The sequence below is a fragment of the Quercus lobata genome, chromosome 6 (assembly GCF_001633185.2).
Source record: "Quercus lobata isolate SW786 chromosome 6, ValleyOak3.0 Primary Assembly, whole genome shotgun sequence".
NCBI classification, from domain to species: domain Eukaryota; kingdom Viridiplantae; phylum Streptophyta; class Magnoliopsida; order Fagales; family Fagaceae; genus Quercus; species Quercus lobata.
This window is the reverse complement of record NC_044909.1, coordinates 39,861,759-39,876,538: the sequence shown is the minus strand read 5'-3', so window position 1 is coordinate 39,876,538 and position 14,780 is coordinate 39,861,759. Positions and strand designations below refer to the sequence as shown.

General features: G+C 35.0%; 3 protein-coding genes across 5 annotated transcripts; 2 read left to right on the top strand and 1 right to left on the bottom strand.

Annotated features, from left to right (window-relative positions):
• The first annotated feature begins 1,555 nt into the window (after positions 1–1,555).
• LOC115993626 (protein FAR1-RELATED SEQUENCE 7-like) lies at positions 1,556–3,626 on the top strand. Of its 2 annotated transcripts, XM_031117569.1 has the most exons (3): positions 1,556–1,763; positions 2,865–3,251; positions 3,352–3,626. In XM_031117569.1, exons 2-3 carry the CDS (start codon positions 2,869–2,871, stop codon positions 3,380–3,382), a joined length of 414 nt encoding a protein of 137 aa, XP_030973429.1. In that variant the 5' UTR covers positions 1,556–1,763; positions 2,865–2,868; the 3' UTR covers positions 3,383–3,626. The 2 variants fall into 2 exon arrangements, with proteins under 2 accessions (XP_030973429.1, XP_030973430.1); XM_031117570.1 differs by lacking the exon at positions 1,556–1,763 and having other exon boundaries at positions 2,855–3,251.
• Positions 3,627–4,285: 659 nt separating this feature from the next.
• Positions 4,286–6,499, bottom strand: LOC115995387 (DEAD-box ATP-dependent RNA helicase 56-like). Of its 2 annotated transcripts, none has more exons than XM_031119939.1 (4): positions 6,031–6,499; positions 5,263–5,381; positions 4,740–4,797; positions 4,286–4,615 (listed from the first exon to the last, which is right to left on the bottom strand). In XM_031119939.1, exons 1-4 carry the CDS (start codon positions 6,179–6,181, stop codon positions 4,569–4,571), a joined length of 375 nt encoding a protein of 124 aa, XP_030975799.1. In that variant the 5' UTR covers positions 6,182–6,499; the 3' UTR covers positions 4,286–4,568. The 2 variants fall into 2 exon arrangements, with proteins under 2 accessions (XP_030975799.1, XP_030975800.1); XM_031119940.1 differs by lacking the exon at positions 6,031–6,499 and adding an exon at positions 5,550–6,014.
• A 4,313-nt stretch (positions 6,500–10,812) lies between these two features.
• LOC115995000 (BTB/POZ domain-containing protein SR1IP1) lies at positions 10,813–14,490 on the top strand. The gene is made up of 5 exons (XM_031119393.1): positions 10,813–11,397; positions 11,549–11,618; positions 11,875–12,489; positions 12,572–13,111; positions 13,718–14,490. Exons 1-5 carry the CDS (start codon positions 11,264–11,266, stop codon positions 14,255–14,257), a joined length of 1,899 nt encoding a protein of 632 aa, XP_030975253.1. The 5' UTR covers positions 10,813–11,263; the 3' UTR covers positions 14,258–14,490.
• The last annotated feature ends 290 nt before the right edge of the window (positions 14,491–14,780 follow it).

The following is a 14,780-nucleotide window of genomic DNA, read 5'->3' as shown; positions in this document are numbered from 1 at the left end:
GATAAATGGTAGTCTATCATGATATCATACCAAGTGATCACTGATCAGAGTTCAAACTCTCAATTCTACCTCCCATTTAAAAAGTCAAATATCACAAGACACACCTAATAATTCATTTTCAGTTTCCAAGTTCTTATGCGCTAAGATGAGTTTTGGTTTATTGTGATGAAAGGTATCCAATGTGTGGAATCGAGCAAATGGTCTGCAAAGCTGTTCGAACCCTCAATAAAATAACAAGATGCTAAACAAGTAAACAGCAGCCTTAAGCAAATCTGATCATCAATAACTTTGATATTTTGCCCTATGATTTATTGGTAGATACTCAAGAATAGATTAGCTGCAAGGATTTGATGGACTATGCAGCACACACTTCCTTGATCAGAGAAAACGCTGGAAGTCAACACATAAAAATTCCAAAAGTAGAAAGTGTAAGTAGAAATTATCGGCGCTAGTGACAAAATTGCATGAAAATTGGTGACATGAAGGGTAATTACGGTGGAAGCAAAACTCATCGTCCTCGACCACGACCAACACCGCTTTTGGAGCCAAAATCTTTTGTTTGGGCCTAATATATATATTTTTATTTCTTTTTAATTTCCCGTTAATAATTTTTAATTTTAAAGTAAAAATAAACTCTTGAATGTTTTGGTATATATTTTTCCTAGAAACAGTAGGATTTGATTTCAAAATTATCCTAATTTTGCCTTTTTTTTTTTAATATAATTTTTCATATTTTATGGTCGAATTTCATGTCTGACACGAATTAGGGGTTTAGAGTGTTTTCTTAGCCACCCTAAGAATACACGGGTTAGAATTTTCTGACCTCACCCTACCCAAAAAATATCTAATCCGAACTTAATTTTTTTGACTTGAAACAAAAATGAATTAACTCATAACCTGACGCGATTTTTTCACAGATCAATCCGACCCAACTCTTGTATAACCCATAACCCAACCCATTAAAAATATTCACTAAAAATATATTTTAATTACGTTTTGATACTAGTGCATAAAGCACAGAGTATCAAAACTAATTAATATATTATAAAAAATAACTATTTAATTCATCAAAAGTACCACCAAGCAAAAAAAAAAATCATCAAAAGTACACATAAGAGCTAGCTAGCCTAGGCTGCCTAGCTTCTGTGCTTGCCTTGCCTACAACGGATTCACATCCAGTGCAATACCTAGGGTATTGCACGGTGTGCAATACCTCAAATCCCAACCACCCATTTAATCCAATGTCTTCTTATTTTGACACCTCACCAAATAATAAAAAGACAATTTTACCCTTAAAATATTTCACAGCCCGCCCACTGTATTCAGCCCGCCCAATGTTCTGGTAAAAGTCTTGAGTAACCAAACAGAAAATCAAATTTTTTTCCTCTCTCCCCTGCGCAGCTGCCGTCTCTGCCTCTCCTTCAACCCATTCTCTGCCTCTCCTTCAATCCATTGTCACAGCAGACCCAGCTCATACCCAAACACTGAAACTTAGCATTTGAAACCAAACCCCCTAACACTCACACTCCCTCTATCTCGTGTTTGAAGCTGTCCCAAGTCCCAACTCTCATGGAGTGGAGGTCTCTCTGAAGCCAAATGCCTTTGTGATAGTCACCACGGGTCCATCCCCAACATAGAAGAAGATCGAGCAAGACAAGAACAGAACACAGAAAGATAGAAGTCAGAAGAACAACCTCAAACTCCTCTGCTTCTTTCCACCATGCACGCTTCAATCTCGATCTAGGACTCGCCCTTTCCACTCGGTGAGTTTAGCAACTCAAATACCGGGTTTTGTTTTCTTCTTCTTCTTTGAAAGGCATACTCTTTATTCTTTTCCTTAATGAGCTGACTTTCTAATCTTGCCCAAGATATGTATTTGTTATTTCTTATAGCCAAAAGAAAATCATCATTTTTATTTTTGGTTAAATCTCCCTATCCATTGGAATATTTAGGCAAAATATAATTTGAGTTGAAAAAAGTTACTTTTTGATACCAATGTTCACCCAAGTGGGCCTTTACTAAATTTTGCATTTTAATACTGGTATTAGATATTGGGATGGGCATTACAAGTTAATCTTGAATTAAGGTGTTGATATTGCAAAAATAATTGTGGGTTAGGGTGGAAATTGTACATGAGTCAATGACCATGTAGGTTAGTGTCAGTACTCAATGGCTACATTGAACCCCTGATACCAGAATTGCTTTGCTTCCAACTAGCCCTGAAATGACCTCCTTTTAAGTCTTTTAAGATTTTTAGACGATTTTAGTAATTCTGTTTGTCCCACCAGTAGAGGTCTTATCAAAATAAATCAAAATCTTATCATTTATGACTTTATTCTCTCTCAAAGATCAATGAATACAAATCGTCCTCAATAACTTTACTGATGTCTTTTACATTCTAATTTGAAGTATCACTTGTGAATTGTTAATGTGTTTTTCATTGTTTCCTTGTCCTATATAAGTTTCTATCCTTTGGTTTTCTTCATGAATTCTATGCTTTTAGGTCCTCATTGTATTTAAACTATAGTGTTTTGATCTTTGCCTTTCAAGTTTGCAGTCAAAATATAGTGATAAAAATTTAATTGTCATAGGGATAGAAAATTTTGATAATTGAAAGTTTGTCATGATACACAGTTAACAGTTTCTTAAAAAAATTTAGCTTGAAACTACCCAATTAGGGTCATCATCTCTCATGATCATATATTGGTTTGTTGTAATTCTTATATATGATAAACACAATATTTGTACAAAAATTTTCAGCTTTGATTTTTAATGAAAAACATTCATTCTTCTATTTTTATAATAGTTGATATTTTGTACATTTGTTTGTTAATTATAAGAGTATTGTTTAATTCATTGCATAGTGTCATGGATGCCAATGAAGATTTGAGTCCTAGAGTCATGGATGACAATGAAGATTTGAGTCCTAGAGCTGGTATGGAATTTGATACATTAGAAGATGCATGGGAATTTTGGCTAAAATATGGAAGGCAAATGGGCTTTGATGTTAGAAAGAATTACATAAATAAAAGTAAGAAGGATGGAAAGATAACATCAAGGGGATTTGTATGTGCAAAGCAGGGCATTCGAGGTTCAGAAAAAGAAGATATGATTCGCACTCGTAACCGAGACGATACAAGGACTAATTGTCCTGTAAAGCTGTATGTTTCATTAGTGCGAGAAACTGGAAAGTATAAATACTTCTTGGATGTTGGAAACACAAAGGATGTTGGAAACACAACACTTTTTTGGTATGTAAAAAACTAATAAATGGTAAGTTCAATTATAGTGAAATTTTCTTATGTTTGTTCAAGTTTAAAATGTAACTTGATTTTTTTGACATATTTTCAGGCTAATATTGATTTTGCAGTATGATGGATAACATTTTTTGGACAGTTTGTTTGATAGTATATTGCACAGTGGACATGGTAGCATATTGCACAGTGGACAGCTTTGCCTTGGACAGTTTCTTGGATAGCAAATCTAACTTATTTAGACAACTGATTGCACATGTAGCAAATTTTTTGGATAATTTTTGTAACTAAAAAAGTTAGTCAAACATGTTAAATATGTTAGATTGTACAAGTGCATGTTTGAGTAACTTCTAGTTAAATATTAATTATATATGCAAGTGATTAATATTTTTAAATGCAATGTCTCTTCATACCCTAACTTTTGTTCCCTAAATTTGTTAGTACATGCTAGAATGAATGAGAGATTTCCAATTTCATATTAGATTTGGTGCTATTGAGTGTCTCATTCTGTCGTGTGTAAAAGAAAAAAAAAAATGAAAGAGATAAAGACAGAGGAAAAGCACAGGATGAGAATGAGGAATTGTGGAGCTTGGCGCACGTTCAGGTGGTCTAAATACTTCTTGGAATTGTGTAATTTTGGTGAATGGTTTACCATCCCAACTCCTTGTTAGCTAAATACTTCCCTGAAAATCCTCTCCAGGACTGCAAACCCAACCCTCACCAATGTTAGACTTGGAAGAATATCATTTACAACAATCCATCAACACATCAAGGTTGGTGGATGATAGGAACAAGTTTGAGCATAACTTTACCACCCAGCTTGGTTCCCTAGCACTTCTAAATATCAGGGAGTTGTTGGCTCAAATTTGAAAACTGTGGCTGACTTTGTTGAGTCGTTCACTAATAACTGGAATCCCAGCATTATTATAAATCTATACCACCCCTCCTTGTTTTTTTAAGGAGGACAAGATGTTTTGGAGACATTCAAGTACTGGTATGTACCAAATCAAGGTCTGTAAGGAACAAATAGTGGAACAAATAGAAAGTAAAATACATATTTATATCACCTTTGTGTGGAAAATATTACACGATTTTGTCTGTTAATCTTAACTTGACAAAGCAAAAAACTCAGCCATCTAAGTGTTTTCCCCATACAATAAAAATATGAAAAATAAAAGTAAAAATCATGAACAAAGTAACTTGTTCAACTCAGCAGCTCTGGTCCCACTCGTAAGTAACTTGTTCAGCTCAGCAGCTCTGGTCACACTCTTGACAAAAATGACAACCTGATTGAAGTCCAATGCATCAAGAAGGTCATTCAATTTGCGGTTTTTCTCTGCCTCGTCCAATAAAATGTAGTGCTGCACAGAGAGACAATGAAAATGTGCATTAGTTGAATCAGCAAGAGACAGTCAACTGATGAAACAAAAATATTGCAAAAATTATAAAAAAAAAAAAAAAAAAAAAAAAAAGCATCGAAGATACCCTGTACAAGACCGTGAAGAGTCAACTTGGTCTCATCATCAACATAAATTTCCATTGGCTGAAAAAAACGAGTGTCAATATAAAGTGCATCAAAATACCATCTTCTACAGCAACCAAAACTCAAAAACAATAGATAAACAAATAACTGGCAATCCAAAAAGTCAATCCTTATGGAACTACGATGTATTGATTGAACTTACTCATCTCTCAAATAGTAGAAACATCCAGCTCCTACCCAAGAAATAAGAAGTGGAACCAATATCCTCACCAAGGCCCCACAAACACAATCACCCAACCATATATAACCAAAAGGATCAAGAGAAATGGTTACGCCCAAAGAAAAGTTCAGACTAGAAGTAGGAAAAACTAAAAATATTGCTAGTACTACAACTACAAATTCATTCCCTTGCATGACAAATTGAAACCTAAGCCACAAAACCGCACAATTGACACAACCAACAAGGCAATGACATGACATTTATAAATACAAAGAATATCATAACTTTATGATGCCTTATCACACCTCTTGCATAAATTGTTTGCAAACAGGGCGGATCTCTTTACTGAGAGTTGCTGAAAACATCATAGCTTGCTTGTCATGAGGAGTCATCTTGAAGATCACCTGCACATCTCTCCTCATGTCTGTAAAACATACAAGAACATGGACAACAGAAGGCTTAAAATAAGAAAATTATTATCGCAAACAATGCAATACACTGTAAAGAGAACAAGAGAATTGCAAAGTATCACATTTCAGAACTAATTCACATAAACAAGGGGATAAAAGGCAGAAGAATAAGAAGACCATACCCAGTGATTCTAGCATCTTATCACACTCATCAAGAATAAAATGCCTCACATTCTTCAATCCAAGATCTTTATCCCTTGCCAGAGCCAATATTTTTCCAGGTGTTCCAACAACAACAACAACAACAACAACAACCACAATAACAATAATAACAGAATTAAGACTTGATTTCAATTCCTAAGCTAAAACCCCAAAAAAGAGAGAACAGAACTAAATTCAGCCCCAATGAGAAAAAGATGTACAGTTCTAATATACTGTTTTTGTATCACGTTGGTAGATTTTAATGCCAGAGAAAGCATTTTTAATTCCACAATCACTATTTTTGTATCAAGCATTTTTAAACAATTGACAAAAATTGCAAGCAATATAAGACTTGATTTCAATTCCTAAGCTAAAAACCAAAAAACAGAAAACAGAATTAAAAAATAGAGATAAAAGAAAACAGAGTTTATTAAAAATAATAGAGATAAAAGAAAACCCTACCGAGTGGTGGTCTCTCTCTGAAACAAGCCCGCCCAAATCGGCAAGGATAATTTTCATCACAACCACCACCTCCGATGGTGGCTTCTTGTCTCCTTCGACCAAACTCTCTTTCTTTCTCTCTCAATCTCATATCCCTACATAGATCTAACATGAAAAAGCATCAAACCCTAACCCGATTCTCCCCAAACCCCAACCCTTACTTTCTCTGATCTGGGTCTAAAAAGGGTGTGCGTGTTTGGGGGTCAGGATCTCTGATGGTGAGCCGCCATTTTTTCTTTGTTTTTGCTCATGGGTCTGATGTGGGTATGCGGGAAGCGGTGAAGACGGGGTTGACGGAGAGGCAGAGAGCAAGCGTGAATGTTGAGAGAGTGGTGGAGGCGCAGTCGGGGTTGAGAGAGTGGAGAGTGACGGATAGAGCTCGGAGGTATTGAGAGAGAGGAGAAAGAGTCTTAAGTGAAATTCAAAAATGGGAGAGAGGGTCAGTGAAATTCAAAAATAAGAAGCTGAAATGAAAGTTTGGGTGAGTACACGGATTGCCAGCGTGTCCTGGTGAGGTGTCAAAATAAGAAGACATTGGATTAAATGGGTGGCTGGGATTTGAGGTATTGCACTGGATGTGAATCCGCCTACAACACGTTACAACTTATACAAGAGACAAGACAAGGGCCAGCCAAGGCTGTCAAGAAGTGAAGAGTCATCACTCATCAGTAGTCAAGAAAACCGTTAAAAAAAAAAAAAATCTCATTCAGGATTCAGCTGAAGGTGAGGAAGATGATGCAAGTGAATGGCATTTTATTTTGTATATGTTGTGCTATATTTTTTTAATAATAATGATTGTAATGTTGTGTGATATTATTTTTTATTACAATTTTTTTTTAATGATTAGAAATTTGACCATTATGAAAGTGGTCGTGGTGTCAAAACAAAAAAATCTCAGTTGGACTTGTATTTAAAAGAGTCTAAACTTAACAAAAAGCAAAATTCAAAGTTAGAAGTTCTCTCTTGGTGGAAAGAGCATTATAATCAGTTTTCAGAGCTCTCTTTAATGGCACAAGATTTCATAAGCATTCCGATAACCACTGTTGCTTCTGAATTAAGTTCTAGCAATGGTAAAAAAATTCTTACTCCGTATCGATCATGTCTTTTACTTGAGAATGTGGAAGCTACATTATGTACTAAAAGTTGACTATATGGATTTGAAGTAATTTAATTTTTTTATAGTCATAATTATACAATTTTAATTCTTTATTGACTTGCTTTCATGGTATATTAAGTTATATTAAAATATTGCATTGTAGATGAAGATACTGATAAAATTGGCCAACTTGAGTTACAATTTGCATGTATGGATATTTGCAGTGCTGAATCTACTACCAACATTGAGTAGATTGAGATTGAGGTGTAATTCTTACAAAATATTCACTTATTCTTCTTTACTTAATATGTTATATTTATTTTTAAATCTTTTTTTTTATTTAGTTTATCTTTCTAAGTAATCTAACTTTACTATTATTTTAAATGCAACAGGAACATGTGCACTTAAGAAGATCGATAACTTGCTATTTTGCTGGTTTACTTGTTTTGTTTGTTTTAAGATCTAGAGTAAACTACATATTTAATCTTTAACTTTTATATTGAATGCCAATTTAGTCCTTAACCTTTTAAATGTGTCAATTTGGTCTCTAACCTTTTAATATTGTGTTAAAATGGTCTTTACCGTTAAGTAATTGATGAAAAATTTTGACGTGGCTAACGGTGAAAATACAAAATTATTTTCATGCCACCTAAGATGCCATGTATACTGCCACATAGCCTAAAAAAAAAAAAAAAAACTTAAAGTTCAATTAAAAATACAAATCGAATTTGGTCAGATTTATGTCAATCCACCACTGTAGTTCTTTCCGATTTCCAAATTGAAGAAAAAAAAAAAAAAAAAAAAAACGAAGGGATTTCTAGGGAGGAAAAAACTACACCCGAACTATGTTGCTTTAGATTCGCATCTCACTTGAACCCTTTATCACATATCTCACAAAAAGTAAATGTCCTCAGCAAGTAGTTCCGTCATCCATGACGTTGAGTTCAACTATTTTTGAGAAATTAATTCTCAAGTTTGAACTCTTTGTCTAATGGCTCTTGTTTAAACAAAACTACATATCCGATGAGAGTTTCAAAGGATTGTTGGGTTGGGTATAAATTTGGTTGCAGGAGAGGAGGGTGGCCGTTGACGATGATTTGATAGATGGCGAAGATGATCCAAGAGGAGACTATGTCCATCTAAGTCTAAGTGCTAGACCAAGGTAGAAAATTTTCATTTTGATGATTTGTGTATAGAAATCATATATTTTTTGTTAAAAGCATTGAATATGTGTATAAAAAGTTGTATTTTTTTTTTGTTGAATCTTTTTTTTTTTTTTTTTTCAATCCTTCTTTATGCACTTCCTAGTTGGTTATTAGTTTCTTTTTTGTTTTTATATATTTTTTTTAATCTTTGTACACATGGCATTCTAAGTTGTATAAAAATAATATTTTATTTTAGCTAATAGCCACGTCGTCATTTTCCATCCATCATTTAATGAGAATAACTATTTTGACACAGTATCAAAAAATTAGGGACCAAATTGACACATTTAAAAAGTTAGGGACCAAATTGACATTAAACCCAAAGTTTAAGGATCAAACATGTATTTTACCCTAAGATCTATCTCTTTTTGAAGATGTAAACTTGTGATTATATGCATTTTGATAGTGAACTATTCACATTGAAGACTTTTTCCATCATGAATTTATGACTATAAATAATTTTTGTCATGCTCAAAACTATCAGAATTAGAAGAATATTAACAAGTGGCATTAAGTGCAATTCGTTTGCTTAATTGATTTTATTCATTCTCTCTAAACAGGTTATTATTGATTTGTTTTTGTAATTGAAAAAAAAAAAAAAAAAAAAAAACTTGTTTGAAAAATACATGTAAACCCGACCCGACTCAACCCGATTGACCTGCAAACCCGATTGATCCAACCCGAACCCGACCCAACCCGACCGTTTTGCCATGTCTACCTAAGAATGGTTTAGGGTTCTATGAGTGTCTCTTAGCAGCCCTAAGACTTCTTTTTCTATTTAAGCCCATTGTACCCTCCAAGAAATTCGGTATTAAGTTTCTTAAAATTTCAGAAATTTGTCTTTCTATATTTTGGGGGATTCTAGTAACTCTCATTGCGGATTCAATGTATGATGTATCCTTGAAACAATCCTTATTTGCTTCTTGTGACTTTCGGCCTGCATCACAAACAAAATTGCAGACCTACCTTTCAATCCCAGACCTTACCCCACAGTGCAGAAGTGCCCTAAGCCTAAGCCAAATGAGTTGGTAGCTTTGATTAACGGGGCCATGGTAGGACTAGTGTCCGGTGCCCTATTATTTGAATAGTACACACTCAAATAATGAGGTCTGAAATCACTGTATCTAGTGAGATATCGATGGATAACTTGTCCATGATCAGTTAACATACGAAGATTACACCTAAATTGCATAACGTGAACGACTGACGCCTTTGATGTGTCAATTCTAGAAACATAAACTTATGACAGAAGACAGGCTATCACTCTCGCTGTCTCACCAGTTGGCAGCCAGTCCCTCTGCAGCTCTGTATGAGTTATCCAAAGTAACGCTTAAATTCTAAATTTGCTGCCCCTTACAAAGGCAGGTGATGGTGGGACAGGTTATTCACATTATTCCCAAAATGCTACGTAGCAGTGGGATTTAGTGATTTAATCATTTTCACATTTGGCAAAAACTATGTTTTTTTTTTTTTTTTTTTTTGTAATCCATCTTGATTTGGATCATGGCAGTTTCCTCTCCCTTGGTTTACTTTTTTTGGAGCCTACCATCCTTGATAGAGAGGGTTTGTTGGTCACACAATATTGCAAGGCCTTTCTTATTTACGAAACAAAATAGACATTATGTTATGGGCGAAGCTTGTGTTCTGTTCCACTGAGTGCACAGGCATGAGGACTTGGGTATCTTTAACAATTTTCCAAGTGATCACAATTTAGTACATTCTCTTTATTACTTTTAAAAAAATTTAAGAGAAAGATCATGAGTTTGTTAATGTAAAAACTAACAACTATAATTTGGGCAATAATTCTTCCGATTCCCTTCTTAGACATTGACACATGGTGTCCGTTTAGTTGGGTGATTTCATCAAGAAATTTGACACATTATGGTGTTTTCAACTGAAACATCTAAAGTTCAAATCCCTCATCCCAACAATCAAATTATAAAAATTAAAAATTAAAAAAAAAAAGGTGCTATGATTTCAAAGACTTTTCAAGCCTAACTTTTTAAACTTGACTTGTGCCTAGGTACAATTTTTCAAAGAAATCTCAGTTTTAAAAAGTTGAAAACTAAAAAGGTTGAAAAGTAAACTGTATCTACTCCTAAAAAAAAAAAAAAGCCAGTGAAAATTAGATGATGACACTCATGGAAATTGCACCATCCGTCATATGATGATTCATTGATGTAATTATTAATCAAGTCAGTCAAGTAAATATTTTTCTGTCTTGTTCTGAATTTTCATTTTTGGGACTTGGCACTTGGCACTTGGCATGTTAGAAAAACACACAAATTGCAAGATTAAAAAGCCAGGAAAAAAGAAAAGGAAAGATGGGACCTTTGTGGGTGAGAATAATATCCCACAGGGAAACTAATACTTTTAGCCGCCTATAAGCAAGCAACCATCTCATCCTTTCACCAGATCTCCATAAAGCCCTCACCACACACTAAAATCTACATCTCGATGCTTCAACTTTTACCCCCATTCCTATTTCATAATACCCTTCTGCCATTCATTTCAGTACGTCCTTATATACTCATTAGTGCATAATTCCTTTTGTTGCCAAACAGGAGGCCAATTTGGGAAATATCCCATAAGATTATAGTTTGTGAAGCTGAAGTCGGATATTACAGTAATTAGAGAGAGAAAAAAAAAAAAATGGAATATGCAATTATGCATTATTATGAGCTAGCTTCTATCCTTCCTCATAATAATAACTACATAATAGTTGGGTTGAGTCTCTTATTGAAAGTTTGAAAAATGGGTCGAAAGAAAACAAAAAATGTACATAGAATGACATGTTTATGAGTGATTCTTAACCAGAACCTTTGACAGAATTTGTATCTCACTGTTTCTCTGCTCTTTCTTGCTTTGCTATCATCCACTAAATGATGGAGAAATGACAATGATAAAAGGCGCCTCAGTCTCTGCCATGGTGGATATCAATCAAGAGAAGACTGCACCGAACACTGATAACAACATGTCATCTAAGAAGGAACTCCTTTCCTCTGCTCTGAAGAGAACCAGTGAATGGTTTGCTTCTTATTTTATTTTATTTTTTACTCTTTAAATGTTCATGAAATTATGTCTGTTTTCTTTTATGTTTGGCCTATATTGTTGGAGAAAACATTAGGCGAAAGAAATATTGAAGATGGTGTTGGTGTCTTCAACTTTTTTTTTGCAGGATTTTCTCCCAGGAGATCCCAAGCGATGTTACTATTCACGTTGGAGGGGCTTCCTTTTCCTTGCATAAGGTGCTATCCAATCTCAACTCTCCTGAATTTCAGTTTCAAGTGTCAGATTATCTTATAGAATCAATGATAGGGAATAAGACTTGGCAGTTGAAGTACAATTACATATAGAAAAGTGTCCTCTGATATAACTTGTATTCTTTTTGCTCTGTATACTTTTATATTTCAAAGAATCATGGACAGGCAACAAGAATTTATAGAATTACAATTTAAATCAAAAGTTATAGTGAATTTTAGTGTTTTGTCACTTCAATTGCAGTTTCCATTAGTCTCGAAATGTGGATACATTAGAAAGCTGGTATCAGAGTCTAGTGATGCTGATCTTTCTGTCATTGAACTCCCTGAAGTACCAGGCGGGGCAGAAGCATTTGAACTTGCAGCTAAATTCTGTTATGGAATAAATTTTGAGATAAGCACAGAAAACATTGCCACACTTCGATGCGTGGCAGAGTATCTAGAGATGTCTGAGGACTATGCTGTCGGAAACTTAGTAGGAAGAACTGACGCCTACTTGAATGAAGTGGCGCTTCACAGCCTCGCAGGGGCAGTTTCTATTTTACATATGTCAGAAAAGCTCATTCCAATAGCAGAGAGAGTAAAATTAGTAAGCCGGTGCATAGATGCCATTGCATATATGGCCTGCAAAGAGAACCAGTTCAGTATGTCAAGTAGAGCTGAGAGTGTAAATGAGGGTTCAAATTCTTCTTCAGCTTCTCAATCGAAGACTATTGTTGATTGGTGGGCTGAGGATTTGACTGTTCTTAGAATCGATATCTTTCAAAGAGTTCTGATTGCAATGATGGCTAGAGGTTTCAGACAATATGCTCTTGGTCCAATACTAATGCTCTATGCTCAGAAATCTCTACGAGGTTTGGTGAGATCCTACCCCAAAAGACATTAAATTGTTTCACTTATATGGTTTTTTGTGGCTAAAGCCAAATTAATTTTTGTTGTAGGAAATATTCGGGAAGGGAAGGAAGAAAATCGAGCCAGAACTAGAGCATGAGAAGAGGGTCATATTAGAAACAATTGTGAGTCTTTTGCCAAGGGAAAAGAATGCAATGTCTGTTAGCTTTCTTTCTATGCTGCTTCGATCTGCAATTTATCTCGAGACAACAGTTGCTTGCCGGCTTGATTTGGAGAAGAGGATGGGCATGCAATTAGGCCAGGCCGTTTTGGATGACCTCTTGATTCCTTCGTATTCCTTTGCTGGGGACACATTATTTGATGTGGACACAGTGCAGAGAATCTTGATGAATTTCCTTGACTTTGAAATGGATGGGAACTGTTTGGGTTGCAATGCAGATGATGAGTATGTTTCTCCTCCACCAAGTGATATGGAGCGGGTTGGGAAGCTAATGGAGAACTACCTAGCTGAAATAGCCACTGACCGTAACGTATCTGTCTCAAGGTTCATCAATCTTGCTGAACTTATCCCCGAACAATCAAGGGTAACAGAAGATGGGATCTATAGAGCAATAGATATCTACCTAAAGGTGCACTCTCTAACCTGTAAATTCGTTCTTGTATAGCTTCTAATTCAATAGGAATATTTACAAGACTATGTTATCTAGTCATTATTATAGATCCCTTGGTCATATGAATCGAAATATATAAATGAAAAAAAAAATCATCTACATGGATGCTCTATATGCCATTCTTACCTGATTTTTACAACCACTCAATCTTTGCAAAACAAGAGCCTTGACTCTTACAGAAGCTTTGTTAAGCATTTGGAGAATTCAGATATGAAGTAGAATTAAATACCTTATAACGCCTTAAGTGGCTATTTGATGCATTCATTTATCAGTAAAGGATTCAGACTTTAAATGCAAACTATTGTTATGAATCACTTATGATGCTTGGTACTAAGATCAAGGAATCTTGAGATTTTAAAAGTACTGCTATGATGACAAATTTGACATATGCCAAACAAAATGTCAAAAGGTTTAGTTTGGGCAATATGGAATTCTTTTCATGACAAGTGGAATTGTTGATGAAACTAAAACATAAAACCAAACAAATTGGGCTCTAAATATTTTAGAATTGTCCAAAACAGAAGTTGTAGTTGTTGATCCACCATTATCTTTTATGATTCACAGGCTCATCCTGCTCTAAGTGACATGGAGAGGAAGAAAGTGTGCAGCTTGATGGACTGTCAGAAACTATCTCGGGAGGCCTGTGCTCATGCTGCTCAGAATGAGCGGCTTCCTGTTCAAACTGTGGTCCAAGTGCTTTATTATGAGCAACAACGCCTTAGAAATGTCATGAGTGGGAACCTCATGGGTGGAGATTCTCCTAATCTTACTTCCAAAGTAAATTTATACTCCTCTGATATCCACCCAGTTTCGGATGAGCTCTCCAGCTTACGAAGAGAGAATGAGGACCTGAAAATAGAGCTAGTGAAGATGAAAATGAAACTGAAAGAAATTGAAATTTCGGCGCTTAAATCATCAGTTAGCAGTCCAATGCAAAACACTCTGCCATCTGCAGACAAGCCTCCTCTGCCTCGAAAATCATTTATAAACTCCATGTCCAGAAAACTTGGACGGCTTTATCCATTTGTACGTGCTGATGGTACACCTGGCAATACCAAAGGTCAGACAAAATCCAGCAGAAATCGTCGGCACTCCATATCCTAAGACTTGGTTTGTTTTGAGCTCTAGTAGTAGTCTGTGATGTTTATATTGCCATTGTTACTTTATTTTTAAGGCTTGAGAAGAGGACTAGTAGCCTCTGCCTGCATTTGTGTGAAATCATTGAAAATTATACTGTAATTCTATGCTTCTCTCAAGAACTTTAAATCAATAATTCAAAGGTGGTAAATAGAAAAAGTGGAATTGTTTAGTGCAATATTACTTGATTTGCTGTTTAATTGATGACTTTTCAGGTCCAGGGTTTCTTGTTATTGAAGGGGAATTTTAGATGTTAATGTTAAGTACACTTGCAATATATGTTTGAACTTTGAAGTACTAGACTCAACTTGCTCATAATGAAAGAGGATGGAAATAAAGAAAAGAAAATTCAGTACTTTGCAATAGTAATATTAGAACAGTTGTGTTGAGAATTATTTTCTTCCTTAATCCCAGAAATCATGCATAAATTTAAAATGATTCAGTATCTTTGATGTTGAAGCTATTTGTCTCTGAAGAAAGTAAGATTATA

Bases quoted from the DNA above. Each gene is read 5' to 3' on its own strand.
- LOC115993626 (XM_031117569.1), top strand. From the start codon at position 2,869: ATGGATGCCAATGAAGATTTGAGTCCTAGAGTCATGGATGACAATGAA. The intron at 3,252-3,351 runs GTATGTAAAAAA...ACATATTTTCAG, and splicing joins GGAAACACAACACTTTTTTG to GCTAATATTGATTTTGCAGT.
- LOC115995387 (XM_031119939.1), bottom strand. From the start codon at position 6,181: ATGTTAGATCTATGTAGGGATATGAGATTGAGAGAGAAAGAAAGAGAG. The intron at 4,798-5,262 runs GTGTGATAAGGC...CGTTTTTTTCAG, and splicing joins GCAAACAATTTATGCAAGAG to CCAATGGAAATTTATGTTGA. The intron at 4,616-4,739 runs GTATCTTCGATG...CTCTCTGTGCAG, and splicing joins TCTTCACGGTCTTGTACAGG to CACTACATTTTATTGGACGA.
- LOC115995000 (XM_031119393.1), top strand. From the start codon at position 11,264: ATGACAATGATAAAAGGCGCCTCAGTCTCTGCCATGGTGGATATCAAT. The intron at 11,398-11,548 runs GTTTGCTTCTTA...TTTTTTTTGCAG, and splicing joins CTGAAGAGAACCAGTGAATG to GATTTTCTCCCAGGAGATCC. The intron at 11,619-11,874 runs GTGCTATCCAAT...CTTCAATTGCAG, and splicing joins CTTCCTTTTCCTTGCATAAG to TTTCCATTAGTCTCGAAATG.